The 24,384-nt window shown below is 40.7% G+C and overlaps 3 protein-coding genes across 8 annotated transcripts; 2 read left to right on the top strand and 1 right to left on the bottom strand.

The window, feature by feature from the left end:
• Nucleotides 1-3,278: 3,278 nt before the first annotated feature.
• On the top strand, nucleotides 3,279-9,276 carry calcoco2 (calcium binding and coiled-coil domain 2). 4 transcript variants are annotated; one of them, XM_042705887.1, is made up of 14 exons: nucleotides 3,279-3,365; nucleotides 3,797-3,985; nucleotides 4,467-4,569; nucleotides 4,848-5,002; nucleotides 5,567-5,692; nucleotides 5,800-5,931; nucleotides 6,190-6,317; nucleotides 6,570-6,639; nucleotides 6,998-7,156; nucleotides 7,356-7,550; nucleotides 7,779-7,874; nucleotides 8,231-8,405; nucleotides 8,613-8,632; nucleotides 8,739-9,276. In XM_042705887.1, the coding sequence occupies exons 2-14, from the start codon at nucleotides 3,806-3,808 to the stop codon at nucleotides 8,898-8,900; spliced, it is 1,701 nt and encodes a 566-aa protein (XP_042561821.1). In that variant the 5' UTR covers nucleotides 3,279-3,365; nucleotides 3,797-3,805; the 3' UTR covers nucleotides 8,901-9,276. The 4 variants fall into 4 exon arrangements, with proteins under 4 accessions (XP_042561821.1, XP_042561822.1, XP_042561823.1 ...); XM_042705888.1 differs by having other exon boundaries at nucleotides 3,327-3,365; nucleotides 3,778-3,985; XM_042705889.1 differs by having other exon boundaries at nucleotides 3,348-3,415.
• Nucleotides 9,240-13,239, bottom strand: snf8 (SNF8 subunit of ESCRT-II). Its single transcript, XM_042705891.1, has 8 exons — nucleotides 12,798-13,239; nucleotides 12,523-12,573; nucleotides 12,268-12,406; nucleotides 12,061-12,165; nucleotides 10,510-10,582; nucleotides 10,229-10,370; nucleotides 10,016-10,090; nucleotides 9,240-9,778 (listed from the first exon to the last, which is right to left on the bottom strand). The coding sequence occupies exons 1-8, from the start codon at nucleotides 12,846-12,848 to the stop codon at nucleotides 9,641-9,643; spliced, it is 774 nt and encodes a 257-aa protein (XP_042561825.1). The 5' UTR covers nucleotides 12,849-13,239; the 3' UTR covers nucleotides 9,240-9,640.
• A 3,758-nt stretch (nucleotides 13,240-16,997) lies between these two features.
• Nucleotides 16,998-22,850, top strand: msl1b (MSL complex subunit 1b). 3 transcript variants are annotated; one of them, XM_042705884.1, is made up of 9 exons: nucleotides 16,998-17,103; nucleotides 18,198-18,972; nucleotides 19,387-19,577; nucleotides 19,695-20,020; nucleotides 20,217-20,275; nucleotides 20,359-20,426; nucleotides 20,633-20,757; nucleotides 20,868-20,940; nucleotides 21,166-22,850. In XM_042705884.1, exons 2-9 carry the CDS (start codon nucleotides 18,301-18,303, stop codon nucleotides 21,254-21,256), a joined length of 1,605 nt encoding a protein of 534 aa, XP_042561818.1. In that variant the 5' UTR covers nucleotides 16,998-17,103; nucleotides 18,198-18,300; the 3' UTR covers nucleotides 21,257-22,850. The 3 variants fall into 3 exon arrangements, with proteins under 3 accessions (XP_042561818.1, XP_042561817.1, XP_042561819.1); XM_042705883.1 differs by having other exon boundaries at nucleotides 17,001-17,227; XM_042705885.1 differs by lacking the exon at nucleotides 16,998-17,103 and adding an exon at nucleotides 17,261-17,441.
• Nucleotides 22,851-24,384: the final 1,534 nt, after the last annotated feature.

Raw genomic sequence — 24,384 nt, 5'->3', positions numbered from 1 at the left:
TGAGTTTGTGGACGATGAATGTTTGATGCATTGTGTGAAAATATGCATTAGCAAGTGTTTTGTGATGAAGCAAGATGTGATGGATATTGCAGAACATGAAGGTAACCTATAAACACCTGGAGAGAGTCGTGGAATAGCTTTTCAAAGGCCTTTCAGCCATGTCATTCAACCCAGTAAATAGGGAATGAGGCAGTACCATAATCAGAGCACTGAGTTATAACAACAATCAAAGCCAACTATCTGAAGTTAGAATCACTGGGAGAAACAAACCACTGTTTTCCTTTTATTATCAGCTATACAAATGATCGGTCAGTGGAGACAGATGTACTATAATATAAAGAAATAGAAAAAATATCGCCTGAAGAGAGTACACACACTTTTGAAAGTCTGGGAAACCATTAACACGATTGGGAAGGTTACTTTTTAAATGTAATAGGTTACAGATGACTATTTGCCCTGTTAAAAAAGGTAATACGTAATGTAACTATTTGAATTACTACAGTGCCTTGCATAAGTATTCACCCCCTTGGATGTTTTTCCCATTTATTGCTTTTATAAATCAATCTTGGTCAATATAAGTTGGCTTTTTTGACAAAAAGAAATCACAAAAAAGCCCTCTTTAATGTCAAAGTGAATACAGATTTCTACACAGTTATGTCAATTAAAAAAAAATATGTAATGAAAAATAAGTGATTGCATAAGTATTCACCCCTTTAAAGTGACTGACCTAATTCAACAGAGGTCCAGCCAATTGGTGCTAGGAGGCTCACAATTAGTGAAATGGGGATCAGTGTGCAGTGAATGTGTCTCAAGTGATTGTAGTATAACGACACCTGTGTCTGGAAGGTCCATTCACTGGTGGTCAGTATTCAGTAATCAGTATTCCTGGCTACTGTTACACCATGAAGATTAAAGATCACTCCAAGCAACTGAGAGAAAAGGTTATTGAAAAGTATGTAAGTCAGGGGAAGGATAAAAAAAAATGTCCAAGGCACTAAACATCCCCAGGAATTCTCTTAAATCCATCATCAAGAAATTGAAGGAATATGGCACATGTGTAAATCTGGCTAGAGCAGGCCGTCCCCACCAGTAACTGTTACTTCAGTATGTTGCATGTTTATATGCTACTACTTCATTCTACTCCATTCATTTGTCAGCATATTTCTTACATTTAACAAGCAGGAGGCTAATTGAAGCCAAGTAAGTCTGTCCTCTTGGTAAGAATTACAATTGGGCAGTACTTTTTTTTGCAGAATTCAGAACATCCCATTCCCAGTGGCACATGACACATTTATTCGGAAATTAATTATAGTTGTAAAACTGTTGTTTCTAAAAAGTAATAATCTGATCTTTTACTTCTTACTTGTAGAATACTTCCTGCGGAAGCGCTGGGATGCATCATCAGTGATGTATCCTGGGGTCATTGGGTGTTTCGGGTCTATTCGAACATCAGACACCCTCCCCCAGGTGACCCAGCCAGGGGTGATCAGTCCCCGGCTTGCATCCCAGCAGCATTTGACCACTGGGCCTCCCTTTTCAGCCAGAGCCACTTAGTGGCTCTCTCTGCGGCATCAATGGTTGATTTGATGGCCCTCTTCTCGCACAACCCCAAGATGCCTAGCTTAGTCAGAACTCTGCAGAGGGACTGGCCTGCAAAGCCCCGACATCCCACCTCAATAGGCTCACAGCGAGTGATCCAGCCCTGCCTCCTGCACTCCTCTGTCAACTCCTGGTACTTGGCACGTTTACGCTCTTGAGCTTCATCCATGCGCTCTTCCCAGGGTACAGTGAGTTCCATCATGATCACCTGTTTGGTGGAATTTGAAAAGATGACCATGTCTGGACGCAGTCTTGTTGAGGCGATGTGCTCTGGAAAGCGCAGCTGCTTGCCCAGATCTACTTTCAGCTGCCAGTCGGCTGCTGAGGCAAGGAGGCCAGTCGTTGTTCCTGACTGTGGGGTGCGTTTCTCTCCCGCCTTGACAAAGTTGATGGACTTTGGACGACGTTGTTTGTCGTTATAGCCGAAGCTACTATCTCCGCAACTGCCTTGAGCACTTGATCATGCCGCCAGCGGTAGCGACCATCTGCAAGTGCCTTTGGGCAGCTGCTGAGGATATGTTCGAGGGATCCTCTTCCAGAGCACAGCCCGCAAGATGGTGTTTCGATCTTGCCCCAGACATGGAGATTTGCCGGGCTTGGTAAGCCATCATAGACCGTCTGGATCAGGAAACGGACTCTGTAGTAGTCTGCTCGCAGGATGTTATCCCAGGTGACCCTTCGCTGCTGTACAGATTCCCACTTCGTCCATGCCCCTTGCTGTCTCAGACTCACCATCCTGCTTGCTCTTTCTTCTTCCACGCCTGCTAGAACCTCCTCCTGGAGAAGAAGACGCCTGTCTTTGCCAATGGCTTTGCGAACTTGTATACTGGGAAAGTAACCGAGACCAGCACGGCCTCTGGCCACATTCCCCACAAGCTCCCTCTGCCTCAGCCGGGACTCCGCCACCTCAAGACCTCGCCTGCTTTCCATTTCCTGCCGTTCTGACCTCGATTCCCGCTGCTGACACCTTTGGGTCCTTCGAGTCTCGAGTTTAAAGTAATGTATGAAAAAATTAAACCAATAGTGTTTTCTGGCTGACAAATATTGATAGGATAATGTGTTGTTTGGATATTGCATTGCATTGTGTTGTGGTAGTGAATACAATATTAATATAAATGTGAAGTATTATTATAATTAATAATCATATAATAATAATAATAATATTTAATAGCAAACTTGTAGACTTTGAAACTGTAAAAAAGTACTCTGCCAATGAGCTACTCAGTGACCTCCATCTCTCCCTCTCCAGCATCAATCCTGCATATGAACAAGTAGGTTTTTTTCTGTAATATTAGGCAATGTAATTCAGAACGTAAGTATTAAGCCTTACTAAAACAAAGTTGAGGAGTAGCTCAATAATGGTGCTGTGTACACAGCAGTCTAGATTGCCCCCACCTTACTGCCTGTTCCAAAGCCAGATCGGTGCCTTCGGCTCTTCTTTAACTCTTAGGTATGGGAAAAGCAAGTTTCCTTTTATCTTTGAGAATAATTTGTTATTGTACACACTGAGTTTGGGGATGACAAATTATCTAACAGCTGTTTTCTATGTGCTCATATGTGGACATTGGATATCAGAGAGTGTTTGTGATGAAGCAAGACCTTTGATGGGTATTGTAGTCAGTGCGCTGACTGTGATCACGAAGAGCGCAATAGGACACTACATTTCCCAGAGCGAAGGTCCGCCCATAAGCAGAACAGGCTGTCAGTCACATTCGATGATTATCGAGTTTCGAAACCAAACAGGCTGTGCGTAGAACTCTGTCACTGTGAGTAGAGTCTACGCAACTTTCTAGTCCTGGTTCAGGCGTGTATCAGTGTGAGAAATATAGATCTCTTCTTGATTTTAAGAAAGTAAAGTTCTAGTTTAGGGATGGTAGCTTAGTTTGAAATAATGGAACTGTTGTCTGTGATGAAAAAAATATCTGGTCAAGTTCAAGAGTAGTGAAAGTGAAACCAATGTTTTCTTTGTTTTGTAATGTTTTTTAATGGTAATACTAGGCTACCTTGTGTTAGTAAATATTGTATTCAAGTTAAACGTAGCCTATACGTGATATGTTAGAGTTAGTACATATGAGCTTTTTTATTTAACCATATTTCTTTTTTTATGTAACCCTATTGTGATACCATTTAGGTGAGCTTGTTTAAATCCGTATTGCTTATAGTCACGTTTTATTATAGATTGGGGTTTTATGTCTAGTCATCTAGCATGAACGAGAGCCAAGAAGCTGAGACGTTGTCTACGGAAATGGATTCAACAACAACCTACTCTCAGGTCGTCTTTATTGATGTTCCGCGATCTTATCCACCCAACACCAATGTCAACTGTGGTTACACTTTGACGGGCGGTCTGCAACCTCACCCCAAAGACTGGATTGGAGTTTACAAAGTAAGTCCTGCCAACACGTTGAGCAATGTTTTCGTGTCAGTTTTCGATACCAACATGGAGCTTGGAAAAAGACAAGGAGTACACTAAGTTTGCAACTGCGTTGGTAACTTATATTGCTGTAAAGGACTTATTGCACAAAGGTGACACTGCAACTTTCAGATGGATCTTAAGTAGGCAGAAAGTAGTGTAGTCTGTAGAAAGTGAGACTCATCATTGTCAAGCTGCTGTTCATGAAGCCATGCCTGAAAGACAAACTATTTCAGTTATGTTCTATGCTTTTTTTCTAGTCATAAAAAACATTGGTGACATCATATTTATTCACACTCATTGCCTATTATATTCTTGTCATATAGATCACAAAAATATAACATGCTGAGAAAATACTAGCAATAAAATTAGTACAATTGTAGGCCATCCTGACACTGTGGGACTAACACTGTGTAACAGGGACATTGTGAGTGACTGTGCATGTTGTGTGTAGGTGGGTTGGAACACCACTCAAAACTACTACACCTTTGTGTGGGTGGAACCGTGCTTGGATCGATTAGGACCAGATCCTGTGACACGACAAGTGGTTTTTAATGGTAAATTGAAACATTACCATTGTGACCACAACAATGCTATGTATTACTCAACTCATATTTCTGTACATGGCTGTGGGAGTATGTCATATCTTAGTATAAAACAATACAAAGGAAAGTGGGGACAATCAATGAAATGGATATGAACTCCAAAGAGAAATAGTTTGGGAAATTATATTTATTGTGTACTTTTAAGAATTCTGAATACTGAGCTGCTGAACTGTGTTGTCCCCGGTGTGACTTAACTTGCCCTCTCGTTTATTGATTTATTTTCCATTTAGACTACTACCTTCCAAAGGATGACGGGGATTACCAGTTCTGCTATGTGGACCACATGGGTCAGGTGAGGGGAGCCAGTACTCCCTTCTGCTTTGAGAACCTCCAGGACACGCTTTACACCAGCCTGGAGAATGACATTTTAGTCGTCTCCACACAGGTGTGTCTCAACATTGCATCAATACACACTGTATTTATCTTGAGTCTAAAACAAAATATGTCATGTCGTTGTATTATGTTATTTAAGGTCAGTGCACCTCAGAGCTCTGGTGGACAATCCAGTTTTGTAACTCTCTTTCTTTTGTTTGATGAGCTTGACAAAAAGTATGCATGTGCCGATTTAGCAAATTGTGCTAGAACTAGATGATCAGGCAGATGTCATGAAATTGGAAAAAAATATTGAGTTAAGTAGTGATTTAAATATGGTATATTATAACATAATCAAACTCCATTAGCGGGCCTTAGCAGATACATATCATGACGTAGACATGTACCAACCAGTCGATAAATATGTCAATGTTAACATCAGCATTGATGTTTCTTCACAATGCAGTCATATCATTTAGCTTACATAAGAAAGAAAAACACATTTAAGTGTGCAGTACCTCTTTTGGGGAGCTGTGTTAATGTGTGCATACTAGTGGTGTGGTGCATAGTGATGCGTTTGTGTGTAGAGTTTGCACCCTTTCGTCACAATGCTAGTGAGGTGTGTGACTGTCTACAGGAGCAGACAGAGCAGATGGAGAAAGAAAAGGAGGAGCTACGACAGGAGGTGGAGCAGCTCAAGGAGGGTGAACAGATCCTGAAAAATGAGCTTGATGGACGACTGGAAGAGATCCATCGCCTCCGGGTCAGTGCATTTATTCTGATGGTGCTCTTGATTACTATTATGAATGTGAGTTATTGCTAAACTTGTTGGTGTTGTCATACCTCTCCATTATCACGCTTCTCCATTAGTTGACCATTGAAGAGATGAAAAACTCAGTGAGCACAGACGCACAGCCGCCAGGATGCGAAAGCACAGATGTGTTGATGGAACAGTTGAGTCCTGAAGTAGTTGCTGTGCCTAACTTGAAACAGCCAGAAGAGGTACTTTTGCAGTTGGTTACCTGTATTTGAATATATAATCACTGGTGCAAGTATGATATGGTAGATAAATATTGTATGTGTGTAAAATAGCTTAAGGATTGAGTCTTGGGCTATTTTTAAAGAGCTATATTTTAGAACCACATCTGGGACTGTGACCAGTCCACACACCTACAATGACTTAAAGTAAAACGTCTCCTCTAAATACTGTGTGGTTTACTGTCCTAGCATATGATAAATAAATATCTTCATGAATTTCAGAGCCTTGCACAATCCCAGGCCCCTCTTGATGAGAAATATGACAAGGCACTGCAGAAGATCAAGCAGCTGAAGCAACAACGAAAGGAGCTTATGGCAACTACAGAGAACCAACAAGCAGAGATCTCACGGTAAGCCATTACAAACCTACCTCTATGCTCCATCCATAGCCACTCTCTGCTCATGTGTGCTAGATCTTGAGACCATAAAACATCTGGATAGTCAGAATGTTTTAACATGGAAATCCTTCAGCAACACTCAGTAGTTTTCAGAGAGTGGTAGATCACAAGTCATTGTTATAACTTTTGTATGCAAAGTTTTTTTTAACACATTTTGTATTATTCGTTTAACTTTGTTATATTTGTATTTTCAATATCCTGAAGGTTAAATTTAAAGGTGAAAGAGATGGAGCAGGACTTAAGCAGACTGAGGGATGATGTTCAACTCTTCCAGGTCCGTAGTAGTAAAACTTTCTGTGTACGTACATGTGTTATGTTTCTAGATTACTGACATCCTCTAGCATTAGGATACATACCAAGGCACATGTTGTACACTTGAACTATAATGTTTGACTGTGTTTGATGTGATATAATTATATCAGAGATATTAATTCACTCTTATGGCCCTACTTCATTGGGAGCATGGAGCTGCCATTGCCATGGCCATGAGTTGCAGTCAGCGTTTGTCTATTTGAATAAATTAGTTGTAGTAAGTTGTAGTCTAAGACTTTGCTTAGTTTGATGTTAAACTTTACACTATTCACAGTTGGTCTGAGGTTGTGTCAGTCATCTAAGTGGTATCCTTCCTCCAGGTGGACCTCCAGAGCAGTCAGAATGAGAAGCTGTGTGCTGATGTGCAGCAACTGGAGGAACTGAAGAGAGACTTGGAGGGAATAAAGAAAGAGAAAGAGAGACTGCAAGCAAGCCTGTTAACCCTAACACCTCAGAGGGAGGATGAAAGCACTGTGAAGGTAGGTCTGAAATAATGCTGAGCTTTTTCATCAGCATTTTTAATTGAATTAAAATGTATAATCTTTCAATAGAAATCAATATTGTAGAGACAATCTCATTTGGCAAAGCTAAAGAAAATACCAACCAAAAGTTGACCAACAGAGCAGGTTTGTCTCCTGCTCATCTCTTGATGTGACGTGTTTCTTTTTCTCCACACAGCTCCAAAGGGAGGCTTTGCTCAGCCAGCTCCAGGAGACCAGGATCAAGCTACGGCAGGAGTTGCAGGGTGCCAATGAGGCCGGCAAGCGTGCAGAGGCAGCCGAGCGTGAGCTGAGGGAACTCAGGTGTCAGTTGGAGCAGAGGGCCACCACCCAGTCTATTAATGAGCCCCAATGCAAAGACATTAGCCTGGAGGTGAGGCACCATTTTGAGGTGGTATCCCGTTGTGCCATACTCCACTCCTTTTGTGCTGGCTGAGCCAGTGTTTAGTTCCAGTCTGTCTATGTAAAATAAGTGATACATGCAGAAGGATGTACTGTGGATAGCCATTCATTTCTTTCTCATGTCATAACCCTGGCACCAGTGCACAATTTGCTATCATTTTCCCCACAATACTACAGATTATTCCTCTCTTTCTCACAGATTAAGCTCAAGGAGGCACTGAGGACTATTGATGACCAGACAGTCATCATAGACCTGGCAAGAGAAGAGCAGGAAGACTTTGATAAGAAAAATCAGGTGACTTACAGTGAATGCAGACTTTCTTATAATACTTAATAGCATAGGTATGACAGACAGGCTGAGAAACAGCTTCTATCCCAGAGCAATCATAGCACTTAACAATGCACAAAACTGACCTGTATTTGTCTCTCTGTTGTGTTATATGTCTTGTGTCTTTATAGTGTAAATATGTATATATATATGTTCAATCTATATTTTTATTGTTTTTGTGTCTGAGAGCTGCTACCTCAATTTCGTTGTACTTGTGCAATGACAAATAAATATATTCTATTCTATTCTATGAACGTTTCAGCTATTTTGGTCCCCTGGGAGAATCATTAGGATGTTAATGATGGCCGTTTTATGTTCCACAGGATCTCCAAAATGAAGTTGATGTGTTGAGAGAAGAGTTGGCCCGTGTGAAGCCAGGCACTCCTGCTGCCCCAGACTCCACACCGTTTTCATACCCTAGCTTCTCCTCTTTCCAGGATCCCAGCACTAACAGTCTGCAGGGTTCCCTCCTCTATGGGAATCCTTATGATAATGCAGGTTAGTGCTTCTGTCAGACACTACCACTAAACATCATCTGTAGTCAGATGGTCATTTAAAATGTGAGTTTTTCTATCAATAGATTTTCTTATCTAGTTATATATATAGGTATTGTTATCTAGTTATTTCTGTCAATAGTGTCATCTGGGTACTCTTTGAATGTTGGTCATATTTGTGGTAAAGTTTGATTTCCTCTTTCCAAAACAGAGGGTGCCAACGAGGACAAGGTAAGCGTGCCCCCAGGCTGTCTGATCTTCTGTTTACTTTGCCAACTTAAGACTTTCTGCCTGATGAAACCGATACCATTGCCGTCATTTCTTTCTTAACCCGCAGGTGCCCCAGTGCCAGCACTGCCTGATATCTTTCCCTGGCATCAGCCAGGAGGAGCTGACACAGCACGAAGAGAGTCATAAAGTGTGCCCCATCTGCACTTTTATCTGTGACGAGATGGAACAGCCGGAGTTTGAGGATCATGTCTACACACATGACATATAAAGCTGCTTCAGAGTTTGCCTTTGTTTCTGACGTCAGATGATCATCTGATTGGTAAATCAATTTCACCGGCAGTGACTTATTTTGCAAAATTTCCATGGTCCTTCTCTTTAAGTTTTAAACTGTAACTATATAATCATGTTTTAGGGAGCTGGGAATACTGTTGAGAGCACTTTAACTGCACAGCACAAATATGTAGAGGTGTCTATTATTATTAACATTTTACTTTTGCATCATAAAATTCTTGTATAAAATTTCGGTCAACTGACTATATCTGGGAAAGGTTTCAGTAAGTACAGATTCTGACCCTGTTGCAAAGATTATGTTGACCAGTAAAACTGATGAATAATAAAACATAAATAAAGCTTATGTTCATTTATTTATTTACATGTTTTTTTTTTATATTTACAAGGAAACAATGTCATCATATTATTATTATAAATAGACAGGTGAACTTACAATATGCTTGTAATAATTCTCACACCTATTTATAACCTTGAGCACTTTTTTAAGGTCATAAGGGAAACTCATAGCAACAGTACTAGCATTATTCTTCCCAGGTTGAGCATCTTCTCTGTGCCTTCACTGAAGCCTAAGCCTGAATTCTTTCTATGTAGTTAATGCAAAACCTATACAATGACCTGATTTGCTTTCTCTTACACCCATCCAGTTGTGTTCACCAAAACCTGTGGGACAGATTAAAAATTCAGTTTTTCAGGGTCTTTGTGTACTATAATCACTTCTTAAGGCGTCATCTGATTGGCCTCCTCTGGTGTGACATCACGGGAGGCGAGTTCAGAAAAGAGAGCTGGGAACCAGTACTGAGGATCCCCTTCTGCTTGAGAATCCAGCCATGCCAATCCCTCCTTTAACAGATGGTCCTGGAAAAAATGTAAAGGAAAATATAGTTTCTTACACAGTAGGAAATATGTCTAGTTAGTTTGACAGACAACGTCATTCACTCTAATGGTAGGTGTGAATTATAAATTATTATTAAAATATTACTTTATTTGAATGCTGAAATATTTTAAATACTGGGGGAATAATTGGTCAATTAAGTCCCACCTCAGGTGAAGTTGACATACATTACATGTCTTGAAATACAGAGCTGAACTCACCAAGACATGACTTGCCCGCTCTCGTTCCCAATTCAAACCGTCCTTGATCTCACTGATGGTCACATAGCCCTTTTTCTACATGAAAACAGAAAACACACACACACACAGGTCAGCCATAGATATGAAACCACCATGTTAAATGACCTCTTTATGTATTCTGTTAGCAGTGACGGATGAGGAATGTGATTGGATTAAAGAAAGATTTTAGATTACTTCTGCTAGCTGCAGCACCACTGTATGGTCCATATTGAGCTCCGCTGGGACTGACTGAACCAGATAGGATCCTCCGACAGGAATCATCCCAAATCCATTCCCCATCGCTTTCAGCTTCTTTATGGCACGCACCAAGTCATCTCTAGAGCAAGTGGAGTGAGATTTTATCATGGTCCATATTCATGTTGCATCTCTAAGTGTGTGTATTCATCTGGCATCACTTTATAAGATAAATATGGTTGACACAAAAATTACAGAATGCTTTCTCTAACAACACTCACTGGCTTACATCCTGAGCAAACTTTCCTCGTCCTTTTAACACACGCTGGTGGAGCTCATCCAAAGTGATAAGTCCTACAAAACAAAGTATGACAGCATTGAACCAAGAGGAGCTTCACTTACAGTGGGGAAAATAAGTATTTGAACCCCTGCCGATTTCGGTTTGGCCACTTGCAAAGAAATGTGTGATCTATAATTGTAATGGTAGGTGTATTTTAACAGTGATAAATAGAATATCAACAAACTAATCCAGAAAATTGCATTTTATAACATTTATGACTTTATTTGTATTTGATGCAGAAAATAAGTATTTGAACCCCCAAGCAAACAGCAAGAATTCTGGCTCCCAATGACCAGTTATGTGCCCAAGAAGCACACAGATTAGTCATCTGCTAAATGACTAAATGTCTCATTAGGCCTAACAAGGTACACCTGATCTCAACTGGTGACGTGTATAAAAGAAACCTGTCCAAAGAGTCATACTTCACACCTTCTTCCTCACCACAATGGGTAAGACCAAAGAGTTGACCAAGGACGTCAGAGATAAGATTGTAGACCTGCACAAGGCTGGAATTGGTTACAAAACCATCGGCAAGCAGCTTGGTGAGAAGCAGACAACTATTGGTGCGATTATTCGTTAATGGAAGCAACACCAAACAACTGTCAATCGCTCTAGGTCTGGGGCTCCATGCAAGATATCCCCTTGTGTGGTATCGGTGATCATCCGAAAGGTGCAGAATAACCCCAGAACTACACAGGGGGAGCTTGTGAATGATCTCAAGGCAGCTGGGACCACAGTCACCAAGAAAACCATTGGCAACACACTACGCCGTAATGGTTTGAAGTACTGCAGCACTCGCAAGGTCCCCCTGCTCAAGGAAGCACATGCACAGGGCCGTCTGAAGTTTGCCAATGAACACTTAAATGATTCTAAGGAGGATTGGGAGACAGGATGTGGTCAGATGAGACCAAAATACCTTGGCATCAACTCGACTTGCCGCGTTTGGAGGGGGAAGAATGCTGCATATGACACCATCCCCACCGTCAAGGATGGAGGTGGAAACATTATGCTTTGGGGCTGTTTCTCTGCCAAGGGTACAGGACGACTCCACTGCATCGAGGAACCTCATTCCCTCATTCCCTCCCATTGAAAATGCAACCTTAAGGATTTGGAGAGGATCTGCAAAGAGGAGTGGACCAAAATCCCTCCTGAGATGTGTGTAAACCTGGTGACCAACTACAAGAAAAGTCTGACGTCTGTGCTTGCCAACAAGGGTTATTCCACCAAGTACTAAGTCATGTTTTGCTAGGGGTTCACATACTTATTTTCTGCATCATTTTTTTTTTTTTTTGATATTCTGTTTCTCACTGTTAAATTACACCTACTATTACAATTATAGATCACACATTTCTTTGCAAGTGGTCAAACTTGCGAAATCGGCAGGGGTTCAAATACTTATTTTCCCCACTGTACATGGATTATGTACAATCTTGAGAAAATTGTTTAAAACCATTTAAAGGCAAACTGCAGCATACTGATCTGAAATACTTGCCTCCATTTCTGTGTTTCAAAGCCAGACACACTTCAATGATCTGAACACCGAGCTCATAATAGAAGTCTCCAACACCGAGCATCTCAGCCCAAAAGCCCTTACCCGCTGTGGAATACAAGAAATCATTATTATTACAGTGGCTCATTGGCACAGTTGTGAAAGAGCTAGGGAGATATTTATGTTGAAGAATAGGTCTGAGAATCATACAAGCCAGTGGGTCGACCCCGATGGTGGCGCACATTTCCTGAAACTGTACACGGAACTGTGAGCTCTTTCGGATTTCTTGTTTGTGCTTGCTGGCAAACTCTTCTAGGTGGGTCTTGAATGTCTCCAACTGTTTGGACATCTGGAAGTGGTCCAGTGGATTAATTATCGAGCTGTTATATTAATGCCCAACAGGTTTTTGTTAACACCTGTCAGAGTTAAAGAACCAAAATGCAACAGTGCGACATTTCGCCTTACCTGCACAATCTGATCTTCAGCGAGAACTGTACCTCTTTCTTTGTATTTAGCCTAAATGAATACGTTACATTGATTAGAGTTTTCTGGTTAAATAGTAAAAAGCTGTTACGGTCAAGTCAACGTTTTGCTGACATGTAACATGTAAACATGGATAGTTGATAATTATGACTGAATCAAAAATAAATGTTACACAACACTTAAGGCTTGGTCATCTTGCACACACCACTGTGAACTAGAAGATTTTATTACACTCGAATAGATACATCATATCATACCTCCGCAAGCTTCTTTTTGGCAATGGCCCCCGCCCCAACACCTCTTCTCATTTTGATTCAGTGGTGCTTTCAAACACTCCAGCCGAAGGACGTTTCACAAAATGGTTCTGCTCAGTCCGTTGCTGGTGCTTGCTCTTCCATAAAAGGCTTGTAGTTTTGGTAAGTATCTTGTTGAATTTTCTTCACTATTCACAAGTATGCTAGTTGGCTAGCTTGGGTAGCTATCCAATAACCTCTTTATAGGTTATGATAGGTGTAAATGCAATTACAGCGTGTTTGGGTATATCTGAACAATGGCTGTGATCTTCTATCGTTCATGATATATAATACTGCTTTTAAACCCTGGCATTATTCTTTCAAGAAAATATGAGTCCACGAAACAACTTCTTCTAACCAGGAAGTTGTTCGCTGTTTTCTTCTTTTACTCTAACGTGAGTCGAACGGCCCACATCACATGTTCTTTATCGCCATCTAAAGTATTGGAATATATATTAGAATACCATGTTCCCACGACTTCTTTGAGAAGGTGCAATCTGGCGAAATGTTGTTGATATTTGAGCTAAACAGCCAATCAAATTGCACACCTCTCTTGCGTGCTCCTGAAGCAATGTATTGATTGGCTGGAGTTGTGTATGGCTCGGTTCGAGCCATTATGCTTGTTTCCCAATTACAGAGCCATTGTGTTGAACCATAGACATACTGTATATACATGTATATATGTCTATGTGTTGAACGCACACAATGGACTGCCAGATAACCATGAGAAGCAATTAGCTTAATTTGACAAAAAGTGTAGTGGATTCAAATCACAGACAGTACCTGTAATAGTCCACACTGAATGACCATAAAACACATTGAATTTATCAAAATACGTTTAATTTATTAAACAAGTTGATTGCATTTATTCAGAAGTAAAATGATTCACCGCCACCAAAATGAGAGGTCATGAGATTATTTATTCATGGTATGGCTGTCTTCCATCGAGTAGACTGCAAGATAGGCTACCATGATGTTTTTCAACATAAAGAATGAGGTCTTTCCAGTTTTGGTCATTGTCTTGATGTCTCCATTAAATATCTGATTACTGAGCACTGTGGACACAGCAAAGACGCAGAAGATTAGCTCTTAGATTACTTCAAATATTACGACAAAGAATAGCTTAATATGGAAGTGACAAAAAAAGCACCAGACGTAACATTATAAGAAAAAACTACCTGGATCTGGTTCCCTTGCTATGGACCCACGAACTGAGCTCCTTTTTCAGGAGGTCATTAATAATGTGAGCCTCTTCATCCTCCGGATGCAGAAGGTGGCTGTGAGACATTCAGTTTCACAGAACATTATTTTCCTTGCTAAACGAATCCAGAAATATTTGTTTTGAAGTGCTAAATCATGCATTTCCTCTAAGTTTCTGAGAGAAAAAACTAATACTGACATTTTAGTTATGAGAACTGTGTCTGTACAGTGACTTGTCTATTACATATAAATAGCATAATCAAATAATACAATATAAAAGACTAATAACACTATAGTGTTTAAAAGCACATAGTTCCTAAATAAATAAAATGATAAAACAAATTTTCCTCCGTCACTCACTTGCTCTTTTTCTCCCTTTGGTTGAGAAGGAAGTTCACAAAGTTCTTCTGCACCATGGAGTCCATGATCTTACTAATGTCACTCGCAATGGTAGATTCAGCATAGCGGCGGTCTACATGTGTGCCATCCTTAAGTTGGCTGAGAACATGAACCATGACAACATGTTTGTGCATGCGGTATGCCATTTTCTTCTTATAACCAATAATACCAAACACGTGCAAGTATGAGTAGTACACAACAAAAATCATTATTTAGGCATCTAGCATCATTTATTAAGTAAGGATCCATGACAAATAATTAATGATAGTCCAAAAGTAGGCTAATAGAGGCAGCACTTTCATGTAACATTTTGCAGTATGATGTTTTTAGCTATTTCTTTTTCAGTTACTTTGAAAAAATAAATAAAAAAAAAAGGTATAACTCAAGCAATTACTCTCTAACACCCACAAATAATTCTGAAATAATTTTGAATATTATTGAATATTTGAATATTACCTGTTTTCCTCAGCCAATGCTTTTGCTTCTGCCTGCAAAGAGTTGCTCAGGCAGAGAGCAAGCACCACAAGCACTGCAGTTTTCATCTTCTTCTGATACCTTCTGAAATCACAACAGCACACTGAACAATTCCGTACTGACATCAATTTGAAAAATGTCATATGCAGCAACACACGGACCTCTTTATATTTTCTCCAGTCCCCCCATACAGCAACGTTAATCAGAGGTTTCAGAATTGTGTCCTTACCCTGTGAGAAAGAGATCTCAGTGTGCTGTCAGTCTGATTTGTATGAGCTGTTTCACCAAAAGATGAAGTGGCCCTTTTTATACCACAGTATTATGTCTCATAACTGGAAAAATCATGAAGAAAAACACTTACCTTGTCTGACATTAGGGAATTTAATTGCATGACATTCAGGTGTAAACACTGATAAGCTGAGTTTCGAGTATACAATTGGAACTTTCCCATATGGTTTGCCTTTTTTCACAGCTCAATTAAGGAAACAAAAATACAACTTTGCCCTGTGGATTTGGCTAAATTACGATTGGCGGACGCAGAGGAAAGCCTTTTAAGGGTAATTAGCCTAATCAGGTATGGCCAGTTGTGCTGATTGCTTGACATTGATTACATGACATGAAGTCACAAGAGATTAGGGTATGAAAATGATTTTTGCAGTAGATCCAATCTGGTCGATGATTAGAAAATTATTCTGAATGACTATATTTAGAGGGCAGTTATCCGAACGAGTCATGTATGGTTAAAGTGAACATATGGTAAAATAGTGCTTGCCTTCTGCGTGTATGTTCAGTTAATAATGATGTTATTACATTTTCCATCTGTCTTTTGTTTATCGTATTAAGGTTTTATGATCAATATACTTTTAGTTTTATGTTTCTAGGAAATATTGCTGTTTTCATAAACAAAGACCTTGAAAAAAGGTTGGTTAAAACCACTGTGGCAAATCATTCACTTTGCCTGACCATTATACCCAAAGTTACTCATTGCAACAAGAATCCTGAAGAAGGTCAAGTTTTTAAAATAAATCCTTTTCTTTTGGTTTGAATAAGACAACCACCAAGTTAAATGAAGTACATTATTTTATTACAGCCAATGTCAGTTAATTTTTTTTTGTTCTAAACCCCAGTTTATATGGATATGTCCAAATGTCTAATGTCCAGCTCACAAGACATTAGAAAAAAGAATATTAACAATGGTGAGAAATTAAGAATACAGAGTATTTAGAGAGTACACAGTATACACAGTATAACAGAGTTTTAGACTCAGACAACAGTGAAAGCTGGAGTCATCAATATGCAATAGATTTGACTTCTTGACCATTTGACAAAAAAAAAAAATAGCCATTTTGGTTCAGACTTTGGTTGGCAGTCTTGAGCAGTTTCTATTCTCCGAAAGCACATGGACATGGGGTATGCCTCTATAAAATATGCTCTTCGGTCATGTGACCTCTCCACACCTCCACTAAGCATCCTTAGTCCACATGAAAACACAGATGTCAAATACTATTGATAAAGTCACAGGATCTTTTTAAACTTTAGTCAAAGTGCTGCAGCAAGGCTATTCAGTGGAACCAGGAAATAGGCACAATTGATCTCTCTTCACTGGGAGCTCATGAAGTTAGCACTTAGATGTGGAATACTGATTCTCAGCTAAGTAGCTAATCCTCGTGCTGCATAGACCTAGGCATTTATATTCAACTTGGTTTATCTTGATTCACAATTTCTCATTCTCATACCACATCCTTTACGTGTTGGTTATTGCTTTATTTGCTTTCATGTAAATGTCTTGTTTGTTCAGGTGCCCTTTTCAATAACTATCACTTAACAGGCTATAAATAGCCATTTTTAAGGACTGGTCCTCTGGGAATGCATGTGGATTCTCTTCCCTCCTTCTCAATTCTCTGCCTTAATTTCTGCCTTTGTTATTCTTTTCCAATCAGTTCACTTTTATAAGCTTTATATCATATTTAACAGACAAATTCCATTCCAAGTTATTTGCTGTAATTTCTTCAATGAAAAAGTCAATTGTTACTGCCCCATGCTTGTCTCAAAAAATTACGTCATATCTGAATTTTAACTTGTTCAGATCCCGCCCTAAATGCATGTTGCGCGTGCGCATTAAATGGCGTTTTAAACATGTTTTGAAGTGGACTGAAGAGCCAAATACCGAACAGGAAAATGGGGGATTTCGTTAAAAGTAACGTACTTCATATTTGATCAGTACTACTAACATATCTGTAAAGTTCAAACATGTTTAAAAGAGGAAAAAATGGAGACACAGGAAATGAATACGCGAGGCCTTGCAGGCATGTAATTTTAAGGTAAATATTTTAACGCCAGCTTGCTAGCAACTCTTGTTATTGTTTTCCCTCTCACCATAGCTAGTCAGCTATGCTAACTGACTTATCCCTGGTGCCAGAGACTTGCTAGCTACTTAGCTAGCACAGTAAGTTAGCTCGTTGTAGTCATAATGGTAGAGTGGATTTCAAGCTACGTCTTAGGTAGGAAAAGGCCATGCACCACCAAAATAACAAGGTAGAGGAAACTTGGTGTTGGTCGTGGTAATGAATAGTATCTAATTTGATTTATTTATTTATTTTGCGAACATTTATCTAAGCTACCTTTAATTTCGCTGGGTAGCCACACGCCCTTGAATTCCTGAATTTGAAAATGGGCACAGTAAAGCAGACGCCATTAATAGCAAGATCTATGATAGCTAGCTAGCTAGGTTTTAGCAGAGCTCGTAGCCAACGGCTTATAGCAAGCCGCCAACTAGCTAGCTACTTGTTATTCGTAATTCGTCAACCTGACGTGCGTATTTGCAAATTTGGGGTATTGAAATAAAAGAGAACACAAATTATTTGATTCTACATGGCACCAATACTCATGTCGTTTCTATGTTTTGTTTGTTGTTGTCAGAGGCCAGGTTATGCCAGCGAACGTAACTATATTGCCTAAAGGTGGTTGTGTGGCAATGTTTTCAACTGACTGAGAACACGTATCTAGCATTAGCTTGTTTAGCTAGTTGATTGCGCCATTGCAGAAGCAAATGGTCGTTAGTGGCCTATTGCTATTCAAATAACTGTGAATACGATCAAGTGTAAACTCTCTGTTTGTTTATACCGCCCTCTGTGTATTTTCAAGAGAATCATTAACCATTTTTGCCAGGAACATTATTATGTTTAGTGAACGAGCTAGCTAGCTAACACTATTGCTACCAATGTTATGTCATGAACCATCAACGTCATTTCGGATAAACCCTTATTAGTAGTTATTCTTGTGTTGTTACAGGGTGAAGACGTGTCATTTCTTCGTTAACACAGCATCTATCCATGGACAGTAAACAACGTATTTCCATTTATTTTGCAGTGGCAATTTTGGCGTCTTATTCGCCATGACTATGCGACATGCTTTGTTTACTAATGCACGTTTTAAATTGGACCCAGAGAAACTCGACCTTGACAAAGCTCGCATAGGGACTGGTCACTCTATCGATATAAGGAGAGATTCGTGTGATTTTGGCTCAGACGTTCATAACGTTATTGGGGACATACTTAAAAGTGGTGGCAAGCTCTTCGGTAAATCTAAGAAACTGGACGTGAATCACCTTCCTAAATCCGGCCGGATCCCACTGGGCACGGGAAGAAACAAAGGACCCGTTCTATCCAGGGACGCGTCTGAAAGCGCAGAGACGCTGTCATCCCAGGTTAAACACATGGGGGGCGAGGGAACCCCTGTAAAAACTAAAACTCCTCTTGGACAGACTAACGCCATGGATGTTAAAACGGATCCCATAGCAATGAATTCGCACAGCAACTCTAGAGACGCTGGGACTGATGGCAATGCCAGGGGCATTGATGGCACTGGCATCCCCAACACGGCATCACTCGAAGTCAGTACAGATGGGAAGCGCAAGAACATCAGGAAGACCCCCAGTCACCCCCACGCGCAAGCCACATGCCTTCGACAAATCCTTCTGCTTCAGCTGGACCTGATTGAGCAGCAGCAGCAAGAGCTTCAGACCAAGGACAAGGAAATTGATGAGCTCAAGTCTGACAGGGACACGGTATGCAAACTTGGAGTATGAACAGCAGAGTGTCTAGTTGTGAGGCACCTTCTTGTAGATATGTCAGCCAGTATGAGAGGGAATGTTTAACAACTATAAATGCAGTTATCTGAAGTGGTCATGCCACATTTGTCACATAAATGCCACTGTCTTCTGCTGAGATTTGTGCCTGATTTGGTTGTCATTTGAAGGCACAAGAACTAACATATTACCCATAACCCTCTGTGTGGGTGTTTACAATGTTCTGAAGCCTCCTGTACAGAGCACATCAGACATGGTAGCTAAGTTGGCTCCTTTGATTTACATTTAGATTCGCCCCTTTGCCTTGTTGTTCATTGTGCATTTTTACAGTATGTTACATGCATTGCTGTTCTTTAAAATGTCTTTAGCTTATCTATGGAATGTGAATTACAGTTGCTTGCGCGGATTGAGCGTATGGAACGGCGCTTGCAGCTGATCAGCAATGCACCGCGCGACAAACGTCTGTTCCAGCCGCTGGAGAGATGGCAACCAGAAGCAGAGGACTTCTGGGAGGGAGAGGAAGGTGCTCAAGCGACTAGCCCCAAGAACCTGGCCTACAGCAGAGACGGCAAAGTCCAAAAAAGGTGTGTCAGTGGGAAAAAGTGGAACTGATATCAGTGTCAGCTTATAGGGTGAAATTGCACTTGTTTTCTTTCTTGCTTATTTGTATTTATTATTGCCCTCTGTTCACGGCCACACAGGAAATTTGGTCTCTCAGACCCCAAAACACCAACACAAAAGCCCAGAGGGAAGGCTGCCAAGTTCGGCTCCCAGAAGACTGAGGCTGGCGGGCCCCTGTCATGTCAGAGGGACCTGCACAAGAACGAACCATTGGAGGAGATGGGCTACGGACAGTCTGCAGGCCAGGCTGCTGCTATGCACTCAGTAAAAGAGGAGCCTCTGGAGACCATGTGCATGGAGGAGCTACCGTACATGACCACAACAGAGATGTACCTGTGTTGCTGGAAGCAGCCTCCTCTCTCCCCACTACGGGAGGAATCGCCCAAAAAAGAGGAGGATGTGGACAGTGAGTGAAATCACAGTTCCTATTCTTTGCTAGATAGCTACCTGACTATGTGACCTGGAGTTGGTAACATTGTAGGGGAACATTGTCTTCAAGGTAACAGTCTTCCAGTTTCAAGCCAAACTGTAATGTATATTTTTTGCTATTGGTTAAATTCATATTGGTCATGCTTACTACCATTCTGTGTTTTTGTACTCAGTTCCATCTTGGAGGGAGAACAGTATGGAGCCGCTGAATGATAAGACTGACATCCCAGAGGTGAGACAAATACATTTTCTGAAGCATTCAGCATTAATTCATTTCTCTGATTTGTTTTAAAATCTTTTCTTTTTCTTTTGAAGAATTTGGATGATAACGCCTTCCTGAAAAGGCATTCAAAGCTGGAGCTGGATGAGAAGAGGAGGAAAAGGTGGGAATTTTTGTAAATGTACCATGTTTTTGCATCTTCCAAAACATTCTCTGTCTTGCATCCTACTGCTGGCACTAATTCAGGTCAGGATATTGTGGATAGATTAAGGGACAGATCATTTTTTTTGCTACTTTGCCCATACCTCCGTAATTCTGTCACATTAACCTGAATAGGGCTCTCTAACCTTGTCTCTCGGGGCTCTACAGATGGGACATCCAGAGGATACGAGAGCAGAGGATGCTCCAGCGGCTCCAGCAGCGCATGGAGAAGAAGGTGGCTGTGCAGGAGATAGAGCCAGATCTGATGTCTTTCTATCCAGAAGTTGAGGACGGTATGGCCCACCTGGTCCCAAATTAAGTTTTTTAGTACTGTGTGGATTCAACATCTTTTTTTTTTTTGTGGATATATTAATTGCTAATGTAATGTTCTGTGTCTCTGCAGTGGAATCCATTGTAATCACACCCTTTCTGCCTGTTATGGCTTTTGGAAGACCTTTACCAAACCTGTCTCCTGAGTAAGTGGGAACTCATTCTTTGTTTCATTTTGGCGTATTATATACACACCTGAACAAACTTTGAGCTTTGTTTGCATTGGCCATCACCATTACACCAACCATACGGCCTCCTCATGCTAATGTCTTCCCTAGCCTCGTTGTCTTTTATCAAGCCTTAAGATAGGCTGCAGCCATGTTTGTTTTGTTACTCACCCACAAGCTCTGCCCATTTCTTAATTTTCATAGGAGTTTTGAGCTGCCCTGGCTGGACGACAGAAGCCGCTGCCGTGTGGAGAATCAGAAGAAGAACACTCCGCACAGAAACTGTCGCAAATGATCCCACCCATAACTCTAGACAAAAACTAAAAACAAGCAGAACTTTAGTGTTATTGATGGCTGGGCACGGACAGCAGGACCACCTTCGCTGGCCGGGAAAGGCCGGGAGGGCCGCAGACAGGCCTCTGATAGGGTAGTCTTGTCTCTCTGTGGAGTAGCTTACTTCAGCAGGCCTGGATGGGCATCCCCAGGCTGGGTTGGTGGAAGAGCGTGCCGCTAAGACAACGGTGCCAGGACTGGCCTGTGAGAGGTCAGTCACAACCGCAAAACCATAGCAAAACCACAAGGAAAGCAATACTGGCTGAATTGCTGTCAGGTTTTTCGAAGTATGTGTATATTGATTATGGAGCGCCACCCTCTTTAAGGAGCCTCCTGAACCCTCTGTTAATGTTTACACATATTTTTGTGTTTTCGTTCTCTCTTTTTTTTTTTTTTTTTTTTTTTTTTTTTTTTTGCCTTGACTGAAACCTGTATCAATCGTTTCCCTGTTTTTTTTTTTTGTGTGCTTTCACTGTAGTGACCTTGGTTGTGCAGACAAAGCTTCAAGTGAAAAATAGTTTTTGGAAGAAAAAAAAGAAACATTTTGCAACGTGCGCTAAGATGTGGTTGTAAGACATTGCCGATGCACGGCATGCATGTCCTGTTGGTTAGTCTCATCTCACTAATGACTGCTGCAGTGGGCAGCAGATTGTTCCATACATTTATATGCTTGTGATCATTTTTTTTAAAAGTCTGCATGGCGGCATTGGAGAAGCAGTAAATGCCCCATGAACAGGCAGGAAGAAAAACTTGAAAAAGCTCTCAAAAACAATGTGTTTTATTGTGAGTGTGCATGGTTACATTGTTTGTTTGAAATGGGCACTTGCTGGCAAAAGCTGAGATTGAAACCTTATTTGTCAGAAATAAACCCCTAGAGGTATGTGCCTCGGGTCTACAGAAGACATTCAGTAAAACATTGAGACTCCTGTCTTGAAATTGATTTGTTTTTGAATTTGTAACAAATCTGCACTTGCATTTAGAAGAAGTTTGTATCAAAATGAATGAATGAGTGATGTCACTGTCATTGACCACCCAAAATTAATCTCCAGAGATTTTCCCACATGATAATGTTTGGGGTTTCCCAGTATGCTTATCTAGGAACATTTTCTCTTGAGAAATAAAGTTTAGATATTCCGCTCAAGAGCTATTGGGTCATACAGCACCCTATATCTAATTCACAGTGAGAAGTATCTTGTGCAGAGTTACCCTAGTGTGCAGTCCTTTTCAATCCCCCATTTAATTAACAATTCCCTTTTTGGTGTTGGTGTAGGTCTTGAAGCCACACCCGTTCTCTAACTCGTTTGTAGGACAAAAGCACAAAAAGCCACTTCAACACCATACAACCTGTACGAGTTTTAAATATGTAAAACTGCTCATCTGTACATAGCCTACAGAACTTTATAATGGTTGTACATAAGCAAGACATGGCTGTTATTTTTCTATTATTTAATGTTCCAAGTGATGTATAACCAATATTGTCATTCTATGATAGTCTGTTGATAAAATACAAAAACTGGTTTTGGAGCTAAAAATACAAATCTTATCATTTTGTATTACACCATCTTGCCTCAGTCATTGAGTTTTCACAACTATGTATTTTACTAAGTTTTCAGCTGATGTAGAGCACATTGTCAAAAAATGCATTTATTTTAAGGCTCTTTGATATATAAAAACAGGACACATGCCATCTGAATAAAACAGTGGCCACCATCTTTGTTTCAAAATGGCTGCCCTTAAAAAAAAAAAAAAAAAAAAAAAGCATTTCACCTATAACTGCCACGGCAGTACCTTATACAATCATATTGCACACTTTTATCCGCAGCTCTTAATGTGCTGTGTGAGGTCAGCCTCTGTTGGTAGTATGCGATCTAGCTGACTCCCTTAGGTAAAAACTGTTTTCTTGCCTGATTCACCTGTATGCTTTAGCTTCTTCTCTTGTTAAGAAGTATCACAAATCTTTTGAGCTGGCGAATGTTGTAATCTCTGATACAGGTGGCCATTTGAGACTCAAAGACTCAAATGCTTGTGTAACTTTGGGGAAACCTGTCCATGTGTCCAAAGCTGCATGTTTACCCATGCCACCGAACGATGAGGTGGTGTTGCATCCAGTAACGGCATGAAAAACTGGAAGCGCTCTCTCTTCTCCTTGGTTGGTTGCAATGTCATGAGCAGGTATTACCCTGCAGTGTTTTCTGATTCCGTATGCAATCCACTGTTCGTCCAGATGTAATCTGTGGAAGTTGCCACAGCAACATCAGTGTCAACTGACTTGATCAAGACTTACTTGTGGCCACTTTGTGAGCAATAGAATGCATGCAAGATAAGCCTAGTGGCAGCCTCCTCATGATCAGAAGGAACCAGGTAAGGTCCTATCCGGTCACGTGACGACACGACATTCATATCTTCTGTGCTATACACCTCCTTCCCTTCAGTTGATAACTTGGAAATGCTTCACGACATGTACTGATGCAGCACGAGTTTAGTTTTTGTCAGCACAAAAGAAACTGCCAGTTCTTTGGTGTGGAGCTTTTGACAATAATGTGGTTCCCTGATCTCCTTCTCTGTCTTGCTGAGCACTTCCGAGCTGTTATGGATGTATTGATCTCACACCACATCTAGGCACTTTGTCCACGATCCCTTTGTATCCAGTCGAACAAGAGCACTGCTCTGTTCTGTGAATAGATTTCCTGATTCCTGAAATGTTGCCTTGATATGTGCAAACTTCGATTGAATGGAGAATGAGTGGACATGGTGTTGTGTAGCTTTTAAGCATATCTTTTCAGAAGATTTAAACTCATCAATGAACTGAGCGCCTTCTGGGCTAGCTGTTATCCACTTATCAAAGCTGATGGGTTATCTGTTATTCCAATTACACCTCCATCTCCTTTGATTTTGTTGTTCATTTGTTCATGGGCTTGGTCCATGGCCACGGTCAGCAACGCATGGACTGATTTTTGTACTTCAAAGTTACCCTTACTCAAATTCCTCATAAACTGACTACTTGCTGTCTTTGATATGAGAACATCCATTGAACAATCGGCCCAAGACATTTTAATGTAGAGTTCAACATCTGCTTCTCTGACAACACAG

Source organism: Clupea harengus, unplaced genomic scaffold (genome assembly GCF_900700415.2).
Source record: "Clupea harengus unplaced genomic scaffold, Ch_v2.0.2, whole genome shotgun sequence".
Classification (NCBI taxonomy): Eukaryota; Metazoa; Chordata; class Actinopteri; order Clupeiformes; family Clupeidae; genus Clupea; species Clupea harengus.
The sequence above is the reverse complement of the archived record's forward strand: the minus strand, read 5'-3'. Positions and strand labels throughout refer to the sequence as shown.